General features: G+C 35.3%; 1 protein-coding gene across 1 annotated transcript in view; it reads left to right on the top strand.

The window, feature by feature from the left end:
• LOC135271229 (RNA binding protein fox-1 homolog 2-like) overlaps positions 1-18,834 on the top strand; it is a gene marked incomplete at its 5' end in the record, with an annotated part of 36,686 nt that overhangs the window by 2,898 nt on the left and 14,954 nt on the right. Inside the window, 4 exons of the mRNA XM_064367860.1 lie at positions 795-941; positions 3,357-3,410; positions 13,579-13,671; positions 16,453-16,513. Coding sequence (XP_064223930.1) covers positions 795-941; positions 3,357-3,410; positions 13,579-13,671; positions 16,453-16,513 — 355 coding nt within the window. The remainder of the gene's footprint in view (positions 1-794; positions 942-3,356; positions 3,411-13,578; positions 13,672-16,452; positions 16,514-18,834) is intronic.

Raw genomic sequence — 18,834 nt, 5'->3', positions numbered from 1 at the left:
TGAAATGAGTCCAAAAAGTAAAAAAAAAAAAAGAAATTAAAAAAATAAATAAACGCATACCCACACTCATCCACAGCTCTTTAACTGTGGATATGTACAAATCTTGCATTTTTTTGTTGAGTAGCAGATTAGTCAAAGTCTCTCAAAGCCTTTTCCAACAGTTAGATTCTCTAAATACACTTTGCTCTGGGCTACAGAAGGATGGTTTCCCCTGTGCCAAAGTAAGCTGGAATTGCATAATCTAGGGAGGAGAGCTTCTTCAGTTGTTGCTGGGTTTGTCCTCTCCATAAATAATAATATAATACTTTAGCAACATAGTAATAATACTAGAGTGAATAGAGGGAATGAAATATAAGAATTTTCCCTTACTTCATTTCTTTGAGAGAGCCTGAGATAATAGACCAAAAAATTCAGTGACCTCCATAACTAAGTACAACAGATTCTCCATTTTCAAAACAGAAATATCTTAGAAATAGAAAGTTCTACTAAGAGTCTAAGAATAAAGGAACTTTTTTTTGTATCTAGATGAATTATCCTAATGTATCTCCATGTCATCTTGGGCAAGTCACTTAGTACTTCTGTGTTTATTATCTCCCATTTTACTAGCATACTATAAATACTCAAAACACCAAAGGTTTGTTTGTAGACAATAGCATTAAGAACATTAGTAACATCTTTGTAATTTTTGCTTAAACATACCCTGTTTGGAGATGGTTACTGTGGGGGGATAACTTTAATTATTTTAAAGTAATTGTGTTTATTTTTCATACATTATTGTTTATTTCTTTGCTTAGCAGACAGAAGGTGGAGCACAGACAGATGGCCAGCAGTCACAGACACAAAGTAGTGAAAATTCAGAGAGTAAATCTACCCCAAAACGGCTGCATGTCTCTAATATTCCTTTCCGCTTCCGGGACCCTGACCTCCGGCAGATGTTTGGGGTAAGTCTCTGAAGTCTTTTTATGGATTTTACAATTAAAGTAGATTTTAATCCCCCAGATGTATTAGTCATTATTACTTTAGGATTAAACTACAAATAGATTGAGAAAGATCCTGAGGTAAATCAGTTTTTTTTTTTTTTTTTAGCTCCATTAGGATAGCTGCCTAGTACTTTATTAGAAAAGCAAATCTTCTTTAAGCCTTGGTTGTGGCCGCTTCATGGTGAAAAGACACTGGGGCAAAATTCAGTCATTTATAGCTGACTACCTGGATGTGTTTTCCACACTAAAGAGAACGCCAGAGTTGAGATTTAATGATGTTCTTGAAGTACTTGAAGAGCTTTTACACAGAAAATGGTAACCACATATTTTCCATTTCTTCAGAGAAGAGAACAAAAGAAAATAAAGGGCAGCATAAAAGACTTGGGTTACACAGAAGAAACTTCTAGGGACCATGAGTTATTAGGCTCTCTACTGAATTATCAGAGCTAATATAGAATCTTAGTCTCTGAAGGTCTGTGAGAATAGAGTACATTCTCATCTGTCAGAGGTGTGTTTTCTCTTGAGTCAGAAAAATAGTGTCCATTGCAGATCTGCCTTAGTGATTTACTGAAATGTATTATGCCCTTCTCATAGGCATAAAGTACAAAAGAAGTAATTTTTTCCTTACCAGAGATGAATAGTTGCTTTATTTTCTTCCACATTGTGACTCTGTTACTTAGAAGAACAGTAGCATTGGTAAAGAGCGGGTATTCCATGCTCCATTTCATTAGCTTCATAAACTTGACAGATAGCTTATTTTAGCCTCATTTTCCTTAACCATAAAAGAAATGTGATCCTTACTCTAGAAGGATATTATAAGAATGCATTAGAAAATATAAAACAAACTCCAAAGCACCATACAAATCTTAGTTTTATAGGATAAGCATAAATGCCCTTCCATCCAAAATAAGACATTTTCCGTTTTTCATGATTTTTTTAATTAAACCAAATCAGTATGTCTTACTGTAGAAAACTTGGGTTATTAATACTAGTTTTTTGATAAAGATAGTAATGATTCAGTCCAATGGAACAGCATGATTTCTGTTTTACTCTATTTTTCAGTTTTTTTCACATTTCCCAAAGTCAGGTTTGAAATCCAAGTGAAGTAGATAATCATGTATGACTCCAATACTCAGAGGGAAATATGAGCCAAAAAGATATCTGAAAGTTTTCTGCATATACGTTCAATTCATTTCATCCAAGCATTGATTAAAACAGTTTTGTCTTTGTTTATATATACTTTCCCCCTAAATAATTACTGTATTTCTTGTAACCCCTACACAGCTATTTAGTTACCTAACGATAGAGTTTAGGCTTTGTGTCTTTAGTTTTTGTTTCCTTTTTTGAATGTTAAAATATTTAAAGAATTAATAAAGAGAGCTGTTGTTTAAAATATTCTTGATGTTTATTGTCGAAATATTTAAATGGTGACTAGCATGTAGCCTATGGAAGTGGTAGCATAGATACATATTGACTTGGATAGTTGTTCATAATCTATTGCTAAGTTAAAAAATAAAAGCAGTATATGCTTTGGGAGGCTGAGGTGGGCGGATCACATGAAGTCAGAAGTTTGAGACCAGCCTGGCCAACATGGTGAAACCCCATCTGTACTAAAAATACAAAAATTAACTGGCTGTGGTGGCGGGCACCTGTAATCCCAGCTACTTGGGAGGCTGAGCCAGGAGAATAGCTTGAACCCAGGAGGTAGAGGTTACAGTGAGCCAAGATTGCACCACTGCACTCCAGTCTGGGTGACAGAACAAGACTCCATCTTTTTTTTTTTAAATTAGTATATAGAATATATCTGATGTCAATTGTTACTTATCTCTACATGCCTGAGGGAAAGCCTGGAATGCTGTGTACTAAAACATAATGATGGTAGGATTGCAGATGATCTTTATTTTCTGTTTTCCCTTTTCCTTGTAGTTTTTATTTACTGCTTTTTATATAGTGAATATACTTTGCTTGTATAAAAACAGGAGGGGAACAGCTTCCTATAGTATATTATTCTACTTACTAGACTTTTTAAATTTGAGACTGTTTTAAAAAATAAGAGACGTAGTTAGGAAAATTCCAACTTCTTGTCCACATGAAGTATCTAATGGGCTAACACTGTAAATATCTCTGAACAACACACTTCCACACGTAGAGGTGGATAATTGCCTGAGTGAGTGAAGTGAGAAAAGGAGAAACTGTCAATTCAGTGATGAGGAAAAATCAGAACCTGGTATTGGAACTTACCAACAAATACAAACATAGAAGTTAAATAAGTAGTTAACAGAAGAAGAAAAATAAGCTATTCCCATTTCAGAAGAGAACAAAATATGTGGATAAAAACCTGACCGTAAGTAAGTGTTTTTATTTTTATCCCTGCAGCAGTTTGGCAAAATCCTAGATGTGGAAATAATCTTTAATGAACGAGGCTCTAAGGTAAGCTCCATTTCAATATCAAGTGTGCTTGATTTCTTTTTGAGTTTTGTGTTCTTTTAAATAGCAAGTATTCAGAAAACATAAGCTGTTTTCAAGCCTGCATAAAAGTATCCTAAGTATCCACCTTGGGTTAGATTATCTCTAAAAATAAGCTACCACGTGGCCAAACTTTATTCTGATACTTATATGGGGGTCGGGGAGGTGATGAAGTAGGAAGCCAGAGAAGCTTGAGGGGAGAGTGGGACATAAGGAACACAGGATGTAGATGACAGTTCTTTATGAGCCTTAACTTTGGCCTCTGCTTTCTCTGTTTAAAGGAAGAGTGCAACAACTAAAAAAGGTGAAAGTCTATGAGAATTCTATTCTGAATTCTCTCAGAACAATTCAGCCAAAATTCAACTTCAAAACAGCATACTTAGAACAAATTTAATGTTTTGATTATTCAGTTAGCGTGCAGTCTCTTTTGAAAATTGTGACAAGACTTAAACACAGTGAGCAATAACTGAGGAATTCACTATGAACTGATTCCTCCTTTAAATTCTACCCACATAGGCAGTCCTCAAGCTGTAGAGGCACTTAAATCACACATACAGTGAGTTAGATTTTTTTGCATCAGAATGAAAGTAGTAAGTGTGTACTTATACGTGTGTATTAAATACGTTCTATCTAAGAACTGAAATTTTTAATTAAAATTTATTTCCCCTATTAGGCTGGGCACTGTGGCTAATGCCTGTAATCCCAGCACTTTGGGAGGCCAAGGTCGGGGGATCACCTGAGGTCAGGAGTTCAAGACCAGCCTGGCCAACATGGTGAAACCCCGTCTCTACTGAGAATACAGAAATTAGCCTGGCATGGTGGCATATGCTTGTAATCCCAGCTACTTGGGAGGCTGAGGCAGGAGAATCACTTGAACCCAGGAGGCAGATGTTACAGTGAACCGAGATCGCGTCACTGCACGCCGGCCCGGGTGACAGAGCAAGACTGTTTCAAAACAAACAAAAAATTATTTCCCCTATTTACTATTTTAAATTCCCAATCTATATGAATTAGAATTTCCATGCATTAAAAGAAACAGCAGTGTTTTTAGGAACAAGGGAATGGCAAAGTCTTACAGTGGTGTTGTGAAGAAAATGAAAAATTTGATGAATTGAATTTTTGGACGTTTTACTTGAGAGTTTTCTCACTGCCCATTATGTGCAATACATTCTACCGAAACCATTAGCTATAGCCAAGCCTATAAATATTTACCTTTCTGTTGCTACTTTCATTTGTTAGGTGAGAGCAATTTTTTAGTTAATTTTCATTTGGTCATCTCTACTGAATTTTGAAAATAGCTTTTGGCTTTGGTTAAATCTCTTAAACATGTAATTTGAGGGAAAGCTAAATAAAGCCAATAAATGAGCCAATATTTACCTCTCCAATTTCATACTCCCAATTCACCGTATTTTGGGAATTGATAACAGAGTAGTATATACCTCCTGCCCCCATGTGTACACATAAAAATGTATGTGCTGTTTTAATGCTACTTATTATTATTCCCTTCCTTTGTAGAATATATCAACACTAAAAGTGTTTAATTCTGACTATAACAATTATTTGTTAATTATTAAAGAGGTAATTATACTCTTAAGTTCCAGTTTTCAGTTAAAACAAAAACGATTAATATGCCTATACAGAACTTTCTCCAGCACTAGGTAAGTATTTTTTAAAGTGAAGTCTATTCAGACTGCAACCAGTAAAACTATGCTTGTAATTTTTCTCACAGTGGATTTCTGTTCCTTTGTTGCATTGTTTGTGTTTATTTTGTGTGATCCTTTTTGCTACAAGGTGGGAAAATGACAGTGGTTTAGAGATAAGAAGCACATGAGTGTAAAATAAATATGTGGAGATTATTGACCACTCTGGAAACTACTATCTGAAGTAGTAGTTTTAAATATTTTAAGTTGTAAATGTATGCACTTAAAATATTCTTAACTAGAGTCTAACAACTAGAAGACCAATGTAGTTTCATCAGGCATTAAGGACTTGCTCCTTACCAAGAAAATAATTTGTTTGAATTATTGTGAAGCAAAGGAAATTGATCTTTCTTAAGGCTTCTTTCATTGGCTTTAAGGATTTGGGTGCTACCTTTTTTTTTTATTTTGGCAGGGTCTCGCTGTATTGCCCCGGCTAGAGTGCAGTGGTGCAGTCTTGGCTCACTGCAACCTCCATCTCCTGGGTTCAAGCGATTCTTGTGCCTCAGCCTCCCGAGTAGCTGGGATTACAGGCACACACCACCATACCTGGCTAGTTTTTTGTATTTTTAGTATAGGCAGGGTTTCGCCATGTTGGCCAGGCAGGTCTCAAAACTCCTGGTCTCAAGTGATCTGCTTGCTTTGGCCTCCCAAAGTGCTGGGATTACAGGTGTGAGCCACTGCATCCTGGCTCCACATTTTTTAAAATTTACCTGATCCAATTACTTCTCCCATGTAATTTTCATTTGAAAGTAATGACATGAGCTTTCTCTTTGGGAAATCTAAAAGCATAGGCTGCTTCTGTCAGCTTGATTCTGTGTCCTCACTGCCCCATTTTTCTTTGGGCTGCTAAAGGGTGCACAGACTATGTACTAATTGGTAAATGTTTTAAAAACAAAGCACAGAATTAAGAATTGCCCTGAATCTGCCTTCAAGGACTGATACAAAACCTTGTTTTCTGTCCTTCCAAGCTTTCTTAACTGCTTCCTAAAGTTCTTTCCTGGAATGGGTGCCCTTGGAATTGTTCTGAGGCTCCTAATAGAGATTTATTTTGGAATCAAACACATAGATGCCTCCTCTGGGAACTACCTAAGATAAATTAATGAGCACTTTTCATTTTATGAATTAAGTTTAGTTTCTTATTCCTTTTATACGTTTGGGATTGACTGTAAAATTACAGCATATTTTGAAAAGAACCAGAGAAAAGGAGGCTTTATATAGTTTTATTGTTTAAGAGTTGCTCTAACTTTTAAACAGAGTGCCTTTCTGTACAGAAATTAGCTTTATTGAATTTTTTTAGAAAAACTAGTCACAAAATAACTCTAAGATAGCAATACTTACATGTAAAACAGTGTTTAATCAAATTGTTCCAAAACAAAAAGCAACTCTTTACCATATCTTATTTTGTATAGTAAGACTGTCACCCAGGGTTATAGAACATACCCATTTGAAAACATAAGTAAACAGTGTTCCACTGCCATGCTCACGCCCTCCTTATTTGCCAGTATTCTTCTTTTTCCAGCTTGCCTTCAGAGCAGAATTACTCTATAGTAGTTTTTTCTTTGTTGTTGACCTTTTTTTTCCCCTTTTTTCTTCTTTTACCTTCATATTCTAGATTTGGCTTACCTAGATTATAGAATGAATATATATCATATTCATGTACATGCATGCATACATATATATTTTAATTATTTCATGTGAATTTTAGTCTTTTTAACTCCCTAATCTTTTATAAAAATATAGAATCACCTGTATCTAAGTTTCTTTGATTAACTGAAATAGAGATAGACTAGCCTTTTGAAAATGTACTATTAGGATATATGATGGAAAATGGTACTCCTGCTAAAAAATTAACTAATTTATTCAAATAGAATCGAGGAAATTATTATATGAGTTAATATAGCTTTATTAATTCTCCAAATTTCACTGGTAATGACAGATTATTAATGCAAATAATAATGCCTAGAGTGACCTTATATCCTGGCTTATCTAGGATAGCCCCAATTTATACCTATTATCTTAGCATAATTATTAATAAATGACCCCTTTCTCCCTCAGAGTGTACCAGTTTGAATGATAAACTATTGTTTACTCTCCTTATATAGCCTTTGGATATCAGCTTAAAAAGCACTCTTTCAAAAGTAAAACTTTCTACCATTGTATTCACCATCATTTAGCCACATAATAATTTTTGGTGATATTATCAAGCTTATCAAATAAAGAAATACACAGATTGTAACATTTACATTTTCTATAAATTTTTGCCAGAATACTTTGGTATATCATCTCTTGAAGGGGTATATATTAAAATGTTGAATATGTTGAAGCTGTTCAGCTCTTCAGATAGTGCTAATTATTAAGCCCACTAAAAGACTACAAACATTATACAGCCCAGCAATAAGTATTGAGATTTCTAGCAATTTTTTTTCTTTTTTTAAAATTGATAGATATTAGATGTACATATTTTCAGGGTATATGTGATAATCTAATACATTCATATAATTAGAGTAATTGGAATGGCCATCACCTTAAAAATTTATCTTTACTCTAGGAACATTCTAGTTATTCTAGCAAATGTCTGCTTAACATGTTCTCATTACTTCTCAGGTAGATTTCTGGAATAATGGAGATCTAGGTTTAGGTTGGGCTTAAGTTTAGGCTGTAGTTAGAGGAGATAAAACTTCTATTTCCATTCCTTAGACACAAGTAATTTGCTGTAATGTTTTCCCTATTACCATGGCCTTTAATTTCATGCAAAGGGAAATGATTTATTTCTTTCAAAACATTATTAAATTACTTTTTTGGGAGTCACACTAAGTAGGCCTTTGTGACTTTCAGTAAAACTTGGTAGGTAATGTCAAAGTGAAATGGTTTTTTTTAATCATATTTAAAACTGAATTAACAGTGCATGTGTTTCTGAGGGGCTTTTTTTTTTGTTTTGTTACCATTTGATGGGCTTTATTTTTATTTTTATTTTTTATTTATTTTTTAATTTCTGTGTTCTGGCCATACCCAGGAGATCCGTCTGCTTTTGATTTCTCCCTTAAAAGTTACATGGTAAATTTTCTTTCTCATTCTTCTGAGATCGAAAAATTAAAAAATTATACAAATTTTAATAATATTTTTACAATGTTCATTCTATTGCTTGTTATTTATTGCAGTCTGAGGCCAGACTAAAAAGGTGACAGTTACTTGGCTCTTGTATGTCCTCAATGATAAATGGATGTCAAGGCAGGCTATGAAATTGCTGTCACATTTTGTAGAAGTTTTAACTAAAACCATACACCTCATAAATATACCATTCTTCAATTTCCAGAAGTCAGCTAAGATATCTGGCAAATCATTAATGTAACACTGGTGTGTTTAAATGTTAATATAGAAGGACTTTGAGGACTGAGAACTTAGAGGAGTATGAAGTATAGAGACCTGCATTGCACAGTACAGTGGTCACATTTAGCACTTGAAATGTGGAGAGTTTAAACTGAGGTGTGCCTGTAAGGGTAAAAATGGACACCAGATTTCAGAATTCACACAAAAAAAGAATATTAAGCATCTCACTAATAATGTTTTAATATTGATACCATATTGAAATGTTAATAATATATTGGATTAAGTAAAATACATTGTCAAAATTAATTTCACCTGTTTCTACTTTTTAAATGTGGTTATTAGAAAATTTTAAACTATACATGTGGCTTATATTTCTGTCTATAGTGGTGGTGTAGACAAACATGTCAAAATCATTTTTTAATTAAAAATTAAAGTTTAGTTTTTTAAAACCTGGTTTTATTATTAGGAATATAGATAACAAAAATTCTCCATCTGCTTACATAGCTGAAATACTTCCTCTTGTTCAGAATTTGAGATTAAATTTATTATAGATTATATAGTCTATTTGTTATGTATATTATAACTGTGTAGACAGGTTCAGTGTTTGATAGGTTGTATGATCATTTGGAAGCTGTTCTAAGGAAAATATTTTAGATTTATACATAATTTTACTAACTTGTTTTTCCAAAGCAAGAGATCAGAATGACCAACTTCATGTGAGTTAGAGTTCTAAGAGTGAATTGACAGAATATGAGTTCATGTAAACAAACTTTTCTGCTGATGACTTTTAAACCTGGATAATCTGTGAACATCTTTAGCAGTTTCTGGTACCTTTTCTAAAATGCTAAATTTTATTGAAGAATTAGTATATTCTAAAAATGTTTTAAGATTTGAGTTCATGTTGGCTGGGCATGGTAGTTCACCCCTGTATCCCAGCACTTTGGGAGGCTCAGGTGAACTCCTCACCTGAGGTCAGGAGTTCAAGACCAGCCTGGCCAACATGGCGAAACCTCATCTCTACTAAAAATACAAAAATTAGTGGAGTGTGATGGCATGCACCTATAGTCCCAGCTGCTGGGGAGGCTGGGGCAGGGGAATCACTTGAACTCAGTAGGTGGAGGTTGCAGTGAACCGAGATCGTGCCATTGCACTCCAGCCTGGGCCAGAGTGAGACTCTGTCTCAGGAGGAAAAAAAAAAAAAAGATTTGAGTTTATGCTATTGAAACTAAATTGTGAATGTGACAAGGAAGTACAAAGTTTGGGTTGATGAAAAATCACCTGTTTAAAGTTTAAACGTGAGAGAAAAGTATTTAAGAACAGTACTTTAAAAAATTTTAGTCATACCTCTCACCTTCCTAATCATGGACTTTAATTCTGAAGTATGTATTAATTCCCTATGACTTCTGAACAAATTACCGCAAATTGGGTGGCTGAAAGCCACACATTTATTATCTTGCAGTTCTGGAGGTCAGAAGTCCAAAATGAGTCTCAGAAGGCTAAAATCAAGGTGTTATGTATGTTCCTTCAGGAGGCTCTAAGGGATCATCTGTTTTCTTACCTTTTCTAACTTCTAGAGGCTGCCCACATTTCTTGGACTGTAGCTCCCTTGTGTCTTCAGAGCTAGCAGTGGCCAGTCAAGTCTTTGTCAGGCTGCTTTACTCTGATTCTGTCTCTCCTTTGTCTGCTTTTCACTTAATAAGCACAGTACAGTGGCCACGTTGGGCCACTGTATTACATTGGCCCCAACTGGATAATCCAAGATAATCTCTCTATCTCAAGATCATTAACTTAATCACATCTGCAAAATCCCTTTTGCCATGTAAGGTAGCATATTCACTGGCTCTGGGGATTAGGACGTGGACAACTTTGGGAAGCCATTATTCTGCCTATTGCAAGGTCTGTTTATCTTCAAAGCAAAGAAAGAAATCCTCTTACCTTTATGTTGCATATTAAAGAGTCCCAAAGCATCAACAAGGCCTTCTTCCTCCTATCACCCCAGGGAAAAGATGCTTATAAAGATTGCTTTATTTTTATATTTTTGGTATCTTTATTATCATTTCCTTTGGTGTATAAGCACCTTTCTTTATAAAACACTTTTAAAACATTTGGGAGGGATAACATGGGGAGAAATGCCAGATATAGGTGATGGGGAGGAAGGCAGCAAACCACATTGCCATGTATGTACCTGTGCAACAATCCTGCATGTTCTTCACATGTACCCCAAAACCTAAAATGCAATAAAATATAAAAAAAAAAGAAAGTGAAATTTTGTTCCAGAATGTTAAAGTCATTATTGAGAAAATCCTGTACAAGTAGACATTAATGTTAAACGTTGTCATTTGCTGACTCTAAAATTTCAGTGCTCGTCATACCACCTTCCATTCTTTTGGATGCAGTTACTGTGTCACTAATGTTCTTTCAACACGTTCAAGAAAAGAAAGTTATAGAAGATACTTAGCAATTAGATTTGGGAAAAAAAATGAAGGATTTTTGGACTAGTATAGTTTAGTAAATAGAATACTGAACTGAGATTTGAAAAGGCTTAGGCTTTTCTCACCATTATCCGTATATCCTTGGGTACTTAATCTCAGTTTGGCTTAGTTTCTTTACCTTCAAAATGAAGCCAACATATCTATTCTTTTTATTTCATGGTTGTATTTAAGAAGACAAACAAGTATGTATATTTGTATGTGGGTGTGTAGATACAGATAGTCATAATGCTACTATCAAAAACCTAGGTCTTGGTTTTCATACAACTTAATAGTAATCCAGCTATTAATTTACAATGTATTGATTTAACCTAAGTCATAAAATATATGACTGTGAGGATCAGTTGGAATACAGCCAAAAGTGCTTTTAAAGTATGATATTAAAACTCATCACTCTCTGTGACCTTTCTTTAAAAGTTTGACTTTCCTACTGGGGGACTCACCGGGATTAGAGGACTGGCAGCTTATCTTCAGCAGGTGCTAGTGTAGATGACAAATGGTATAACTAATTATTAATGTGCCCTTTTATACCTTGTGGTATCAAAGTGGCTATAAATGTTGATACCAAAATTTCATTTATGAAAATATGTTTCTGTTGATATTTTCAACAAATTACACATTCTATAGGTGAGTATTAACTGAAATTACCAGTAGTATTTCATCCCAAGCAACATACGTTTTAAATTTTCTATCAGCTTAGCATTGTGCTTTCAAGAGTATTTGTGATGTCCAAATTGTGGGTAGAGATCACCCATTGGAATTCTCCAAAATGCCACCCACCCACATAATCAGTTAGAATGCTGAGTTATCAGATCCTTCAGAACAATAGAGTTGCTTTTATAAAATCTTACTGAGCAATGCACATTGTTTGCCATGTCAGTTAAGAACATGTTTTATATATAGAGAAGTGTGCTCATGTTATTAAACAGCTAGGCGGAACTTCAGTTAAAATTAAAGGGTTCTGGGCCGGGCGCGGTGGCTCAAGCCTGTAATCCCAGCACTTTAGGAGGCTGAGGCGAGTGGATCACGAGGTCAAGAGACCGAGACCATCCTGATCAACATGGTGAAACCCCGTCTCTACTAAAAATACAAAAAATTAGCTGGGCATGGTGGCGCGTGCCTGTAATCCCAGCTACTCAGGAGGCTGAGGCAGGAGAATTGCCTGAACCCAGGAGGCGGAGGTTGCGGTGAGCCGAGGTCGCGCCATTGCACTCCAGCCTGGGTAACAAGAGTGAAACTCCGTCCCAAAAAAAAAAAAAAAAAAAAAAATTAAAGGGTTCTGGGTTATCCTACAGTGGAATATTTTAAAAATGCTAGCAGGACAATGAAGTTATTGGCAAATGAAGACTTTGCAGAAAATCCTAATACTTTACTTCTTTGCAGATATAAATAGCATGGAAATTATTTGTAAAATTATAGCTGCAAAGTAGAACGATAAGAACAAAGCGCCTAGAATGAAGTTAATATGATGTTTTATGAAAGTCATATAAGTGTATCGTAAATGCTACTTGTGTTAAAATTGGTAGTACATGAACAAAGGAGTGAAGTCAGCCAACTCCCGGTCTCCTGATTTGTCTATTTAATGAATTAAAGTTTCACTCCATTTTTGTAGTATCTTGCAAGGAACAAGTAAATTAATCCTAACTCATTGTACCAGCTGCATTGCTGTTTTCTGATATTCTTTTTCTACAAATATTCTTTTTCTGTGAACTGATGTCACTAATGTGGATCTCATTCCCATTGCCCATTGTCCATTGATTGTTTCTTTTTTCTTTATATGTAGAAAATTACTACTACATTTAATAGCAGACATAAATATCAATAAATGTATAATTTAGGCAAATTTGGGTTAGCAGTTTTCTGAAATTCAGTTGAACATATTTTTACACTAAGTGCCAATCTGGTCATTTAAAATGGGCATTGAAGAAAAGCTATAATTGACCACTGTTTAGTGATGTTTTTATTTGCTTAGAAGAACATAAATGCTCTCCTCTTCCACACCCAGTACATACAGAATTATACACTGACTATATCCTAAATTATCCTGTTCCCAAAGAAATTAATAGTGATAGACGCAACAGCAACAAGGGGCTAAAATGATTAGACCTACTTTAAAAAAATCTCATTATGCAATGTTGAACCTGAATATCAGATTTCATGTAGCAGTTACTGGGAAATAATAGATTTGGGATGTCAGAGAGTCGATTTAATTAAGTGTTTTTTAATATTACATAAAGGGGCATGTGCATTAAATTAATAACATGAATTGAGAGAGAAAGGTAGGACATTAAAAAATCTTCAGATTCTTGGTTGAGTAGTTTGACCCGAGTAACTCTGTACCTTAATTTTGGTCTGGCCTCATATGCTTTATGTTTTATTTTATTATTGTTACATTGCTGTTAATTATTATTATTATTATTACAGTTCTTTATTCTTTTATTGGATTTAATTTCCCTTTACAAATATGCATGGACCAAAAATGTGACTTTGGGAGACTATTGCCGAGTTGTTGCTGATGTCAGTTTCACACTATGATATTTTTTCTCTATTTACCAAGAGATCAGTATTTCAATGTAACAATGTGCATGTTTTCCCCCCTTCTCCCGCTGCATGCAGGGATTCGGGTTCGTAACTTTCGAGAATAGTACTGATGCAGACAGGGCCAGGGAGAAATTACACGGCACCGTGGTAGAGGGCCGTAAAATCGAGGTGCATGTCTTTAATAATTCAATTTCTGGTTTATATTTTTATTTCTCTTTTTTCGTATTGCCTCACTTATTTCACATTTGGAACCCTGTCTTGTGTGTGCGCGTGCACATGTATGTGTGTTTGTATCTCTGTCTTCTTCACCTTCTTGCACTAAAATGTATAAAAGTAACACTTCTGTCTGCCTCCCTCATTTATTGGTTGTTTGGGGGTTTTAATTTTGACTTTGTGTGTGTGTTTTTCATTTATGTTTTTCCTCCAAAATATTCATCCTTCTGCTCTCTTGATTTTTTTCCTTTGCTTCAGTTTGCAAGACTCCGAATTCCTGTGATCAGGCCTAAGCAAAACTAATGTTTAAATTGTTAAAAAAAAAAAAAAAAAAAAAAAAACTATCCAATTTATAACACTGTGTTCTATAATGAATCAAGGGGCCAGCCAATATCCTCTCTCTCGGGAGGCCAGTTTGCCTCTATGTGCGCATGATAAGCACGGAATAGAAGATTCTAGAGATTGCGGGGAGGGAGGAAAAAATCCAGAACTCATGTAGCTTTTAAATATATCTAATACCAAGAATTTTGATAGCTAAATTTTTATGGATAAAATTCTTAAACAGAGGGTTTGATGGCTGGCTGGCGAATGTACTGTGATTATGACTAAGTCTACCACCTGGTATTCACCAGCCCTTTTTGTTAACACATCGAAGGTTAACTGGCTCCTTTCCCCTTTCCCAATTTTTAAAAGTATTAAATGTAAAAGCCACCATTTTGAGTAAGATGTCTGCATATTTTGCTTTTTTTCCCCTCCTTTCCAATGGTTTAGCATTTAGGGCCCTTCACTTGACTCACTCTTTCCATGGTAACTATACACAATGCTGGCGATGGTGCCCGTTGGCGGTAAGTGAAACAAAAGCACTAGAGAAGAAGCTTTTAAAAATGTAATTACAAAACAATTAAATAAGAAAGAAAAAGTCCATCTGCCATCTCACATTAACACTACAAAATGTGATTTGACTTGTTGTTCCTCTTCCTTTTCCTTTCCCCCTTTTATTTTCAATGCTGTTGAGTAATGCCGCCTGGATTTTGGATGTACATATTGTTTTGTAGCAGTCTGAGCTGTTTGATTACTGACTTCATGGTGATTTTTTTCCCCTTGCACATCTTACTCAGAGTTACTGAACTCCAGTTTGGCTGGTTTTATTAATGCACTTCCTGCCCCTACTTCCTTCCCTACTTTTCCTGTTTCCCAAACCCCTGTTTGTAGCTCTGACTGTTCTTTCTTTGCCCGTTACACCCTTCCTGACTTTCTCTTTTCTTTTTCCCTACCTTATTCTCTTTTTCCAAATCCTTGCTCCTGTCCTTTTCTCGATTCTCCTTTCCCATCCCTTCAGTTACACGCAGCTCTTGGTCCCTTTTTCGCTGACTGGTGGTTTCTGATTGGTTCTGGCCATTTTTCCGTTTAAGTGCTTGGTTGCTTTCTGCTCCAGCAGCTGGTTTCAGCTCTTGCTCCATTCTAATCCTTGTCTGTGAGAACCTTGCTTTTCACTTTCTCCCTTCTTTCCAAAATTGATTGTTTTTTCTTTCTTTTATTTGTGTGTGTGTGTTTTTTAACTGCATGCTCTCAGTCTCATCATTGTTGTATCCCATTCTTTCTTTTTAAATGTGAAATGTTTATATTATTTGGTGGGTAAAACTAGAGTAAATGGAGTTTCAAGCTCTTTCCTCATATAGGGGGAGTGTCACTGTACAGATCTTAAAAGACATAAGAAGAGGTTTTTTTTAGTTCTAATTCTACTTAAAATTGGTCTTTTCATAACCCAAATTTATTACCATACAAATTGAACACAATATAAATTTGAAGAGGCAAAAATAAGACATTTACATTTTATGATTCTTTTTTCAATTGGCATGTTGTATGACCTGACAACACAGTATAAGTCAAGTTCTATGGTGCGGCTTTACCCTCCTTGCAAGAGCTTTGAGACTGGTTCTGTCACTGGACTGCAGTATGCTGGCATCTGAGTTCCATTCATCTTTTCTTCAGCAGCACCGTCTTTGTAACACCTGCTTACTCTGGCACTGAGGATGCTTTCAAATATGCAGTTCTGTAATGAGGGTAGAGAGTACCATAAAACAAAATAAACACTTTATTTTCTCAATTCTTTGAAGTGCCTACTTTAAAGGCTTTCTTAAAAGCTTTGTTCTTAAATTGATAGACCATGTAGTCTAGAAATGTAGTCTTCAGAATGGTCCTGAAGGCTATCAACACATGGGAATCTTAGGTTTCTATATTTGTTTGCTAACCTCAGACAGTAAAACTCTCGGACAAACATATTAAAAATGCTGAACATTAGGACAGGTGAAATCAGATTTATTTTATCACCTTTCCATCAATCTATTTAATGACCCATGTGGCAAGCCTGTTTTAATTAACAAACTTCAAAGTGAATTGCTAATATCGTTGTTTCCTATTTACTTTTTTCCATATTTTCCTTAGTACAGAGATTTCTCTGTTTGAAAGGTGTCCAAAGATCTTGCAAATGTATTTTCTTTGGAGTACTGATATTTGGAAACCAAGAAACTCATTTTACTCTTGTTAGCCTCATTTAATAAGCACTTTAATTAAAATACTATATATTAATATTTTATATTGCTGTGTTAATTATGTAAATCAGTGCTGTCAGAAATTTACATTTTAAACTAAGTACTGTGTTACTGGATGTGCAACTTTATATTCCCTAATGTGATCCACTTCCTCCCTGCCCTTTTTTCTCCTTGTTATTTTTAGGTGAATAATGCTACAGCACGTGTAATGACCAATAAGAAGATGGTCACGCCATATGCAAATGGTAGGAAATTATAAATCATCTTCAAAATAGTGTTTATTCCTGTGTAAATATATGAAGTTTTTTATAAAATTCTAAGAATCCCTTTATTTCAGTCTTAAGACAGTTTAATTTGTGTTGAAGTAGTCTCTTTACCTAGGAGAGTATTTTATGTTTACAAAATAACATTGTCATTATAATTGAACTAAGTTTTTTAGTTATTAAGGTGTTATGTTCTAAGTAAAGTTCATCTTTTACACAGTGCAGACATGCTATCTAGTTGCCTATTAACCCAAATTGGATCTCACCTGAGCACCTTCTTTTTCAGTTGCAATAGTTCTTTATAATGTTAGACTTGTCCATAATTCCCCGGGATGTCCACTGACTCTCACTTTTACTACTGACTCTCATTCATCTGAGCATAAGTGGAATAAGTTAGTGGGTTATTTTAATCACTTTATAATTATGGACCCATTGCTCTCCTTAGGCCCAGAGGTAACAGCCATGAGTATGGTTATGTGTGCATCATTTTCTATTTCATGATTATGTATCATAAAGTAAGCTTTATAAGTGTTTCTCATTGAGAAGGAATTTTCTTTTTTTTTTTTTTTTGAGACGGAGTTTCGCTCTTGTTACCCAGGCTGGAGTGCAATGGCGTGATCTCGGCTCACCGCAACCTCCGCCTCCTGGGTTCAGGCAATTCTCCTGCCTCAGCCTCCTGAGTAGCTGGGATTACAGGCACGCGCCACCGTGCCCAGCTAATTTTTTGTATTAGTAGAGACGGGGTTTCACCATGTTGACCAGGATGGTCTCGATCTCTTGACCTCGTGATCCACCCGCCTCGGCCTCCCAAAGTGCTGGGATTACAGGCTTGAGCCACCGCGCCCGGCCGAGAAGGAATTTTCTATGAATAATTTGTTACATCATTGCCAAATTTAATCTAGACTTGTGGTCTCTGAATAAAATGGAATATAAATTTAGTCTGTAGCCCAGTGGTGGTTTTGCAGACTGTGCTCTGCAGAGCCAGTTTGAGGGAGAAAAAGGAAACCAAAGGGATTGAATCCTAAGGTCTCAGCTATACTTTCTAGTCTGAGCAATTTAGGGTTCTTCATAAGATTTTATTAATATCTAGAAAAAAGGGGGGAGTTTCTGCTATTTTTTAAAAAAAGTTTACACTTACTGCTAGAGTGTGGCTATATGTGCCAATAATGTCTTAAATCAAGGAGAAAAGTATTAGTATTAACTGTACCCCATAGTCTTCAATAAATACATTTAGCCCAGCTTTTCACATAGATCATGCATATTTATCAGCATAGTTTGCATTTTTCCTACCCCTTTTATAAATATGCTACCACTGCCTCCCACTTTATCTCTTGTTTTCTTTTCACTGCTCTTACAAAAACAAGTCTCTACAATTTTGATAGAAACTCAAAGTAAACAAAATAGAAAGGAGAGGCAAAGAATGTCAAATTTTCTGTACATCTAGGGAAAATACTGTGGTAGAAAGACCCTCTGACTGGAATTCAGAAAACAGAAATTCTGCTTCTAGGTTTGACTCTATTTACTCTGTGACAGTAGACCAGTTTTGTTTTTTTTTTTTTAACCTAATTCTGTTTTCATATTTATAAATTGAGACCATATGTTTTGTCTTTGGTTTTTGTTTGTTTTTATTTTTATTTTTTTAGAAATTATTGCAACTCATCCCTCCCAGCTTATTATTAGAAAACGAGACCCAGAAAAGTATAGTATTGACCTAAGGTTGCAGGTGTGATATCTATTTTACCTTCCTCTTTGGGTGTGTGAAGGTCAAAGGACATCTGTGAAAATACATTATAAATTGTCTAAAACTAGATATACTCAAAGTATTACTAACAACATATCAATATATATTTATTATATGAATTTTTGTTTTTGTTTTTGTTTTGAGACAGAGTCTTACCCAGGCTGGAGTACAATGGCACAATCTCTGCTCACTGCAACCTCCACTTTCTGGGTTCAAGTGATTCTCGTGCCTCAGCCTCTTGAGCAGCTGGGATTACAGGTGTGCACCACCACATCCAGCTAATTTTTGTATTTTTAGTAGAGATAATGTTTTGCCATGTTGGCCAGGCTGGTCTCAAACTCCTAGACTCAAGTGATCTGCCTGCCTCAGGCTCCCAAAGTGCTGGGATTACAGGCTTGAGCCACAGTGCCACCCAATTCTGTGGATTTAAAGTGAATGCTCAGGAAATAGTGCCATTGGTAGGAAAGAAAAGTTATTTTTTAAAATATTATTCTAAATTAGCATTCAGGCCTAGTAGTCAAGAAACCTGCTGCTGCTACTGTGTTAAAAGTCCTGAGAAGAA

This window comes from Aotus nancymaae, unplaced genomic scaffold (assembly GCF_030222135.1).
Source record: "Aotus nancymaae isolate 86718 unplaced genomic scaffold, 86718_ANA_hifiasm-v0.15.2.pri h1tg000076l, whole genome shotgun sequence".
In the NCBI taxonomy this organism is placed as follows: domain Eukaryota; kingdom Metazoa; phylum Chordata; class Mammalia; order Primates; family Aotidae; genus Aotus; species Aotus nancymaae.
This window is presented reverse-complemented; position numbering and strand designations above follow the sequence as displayed.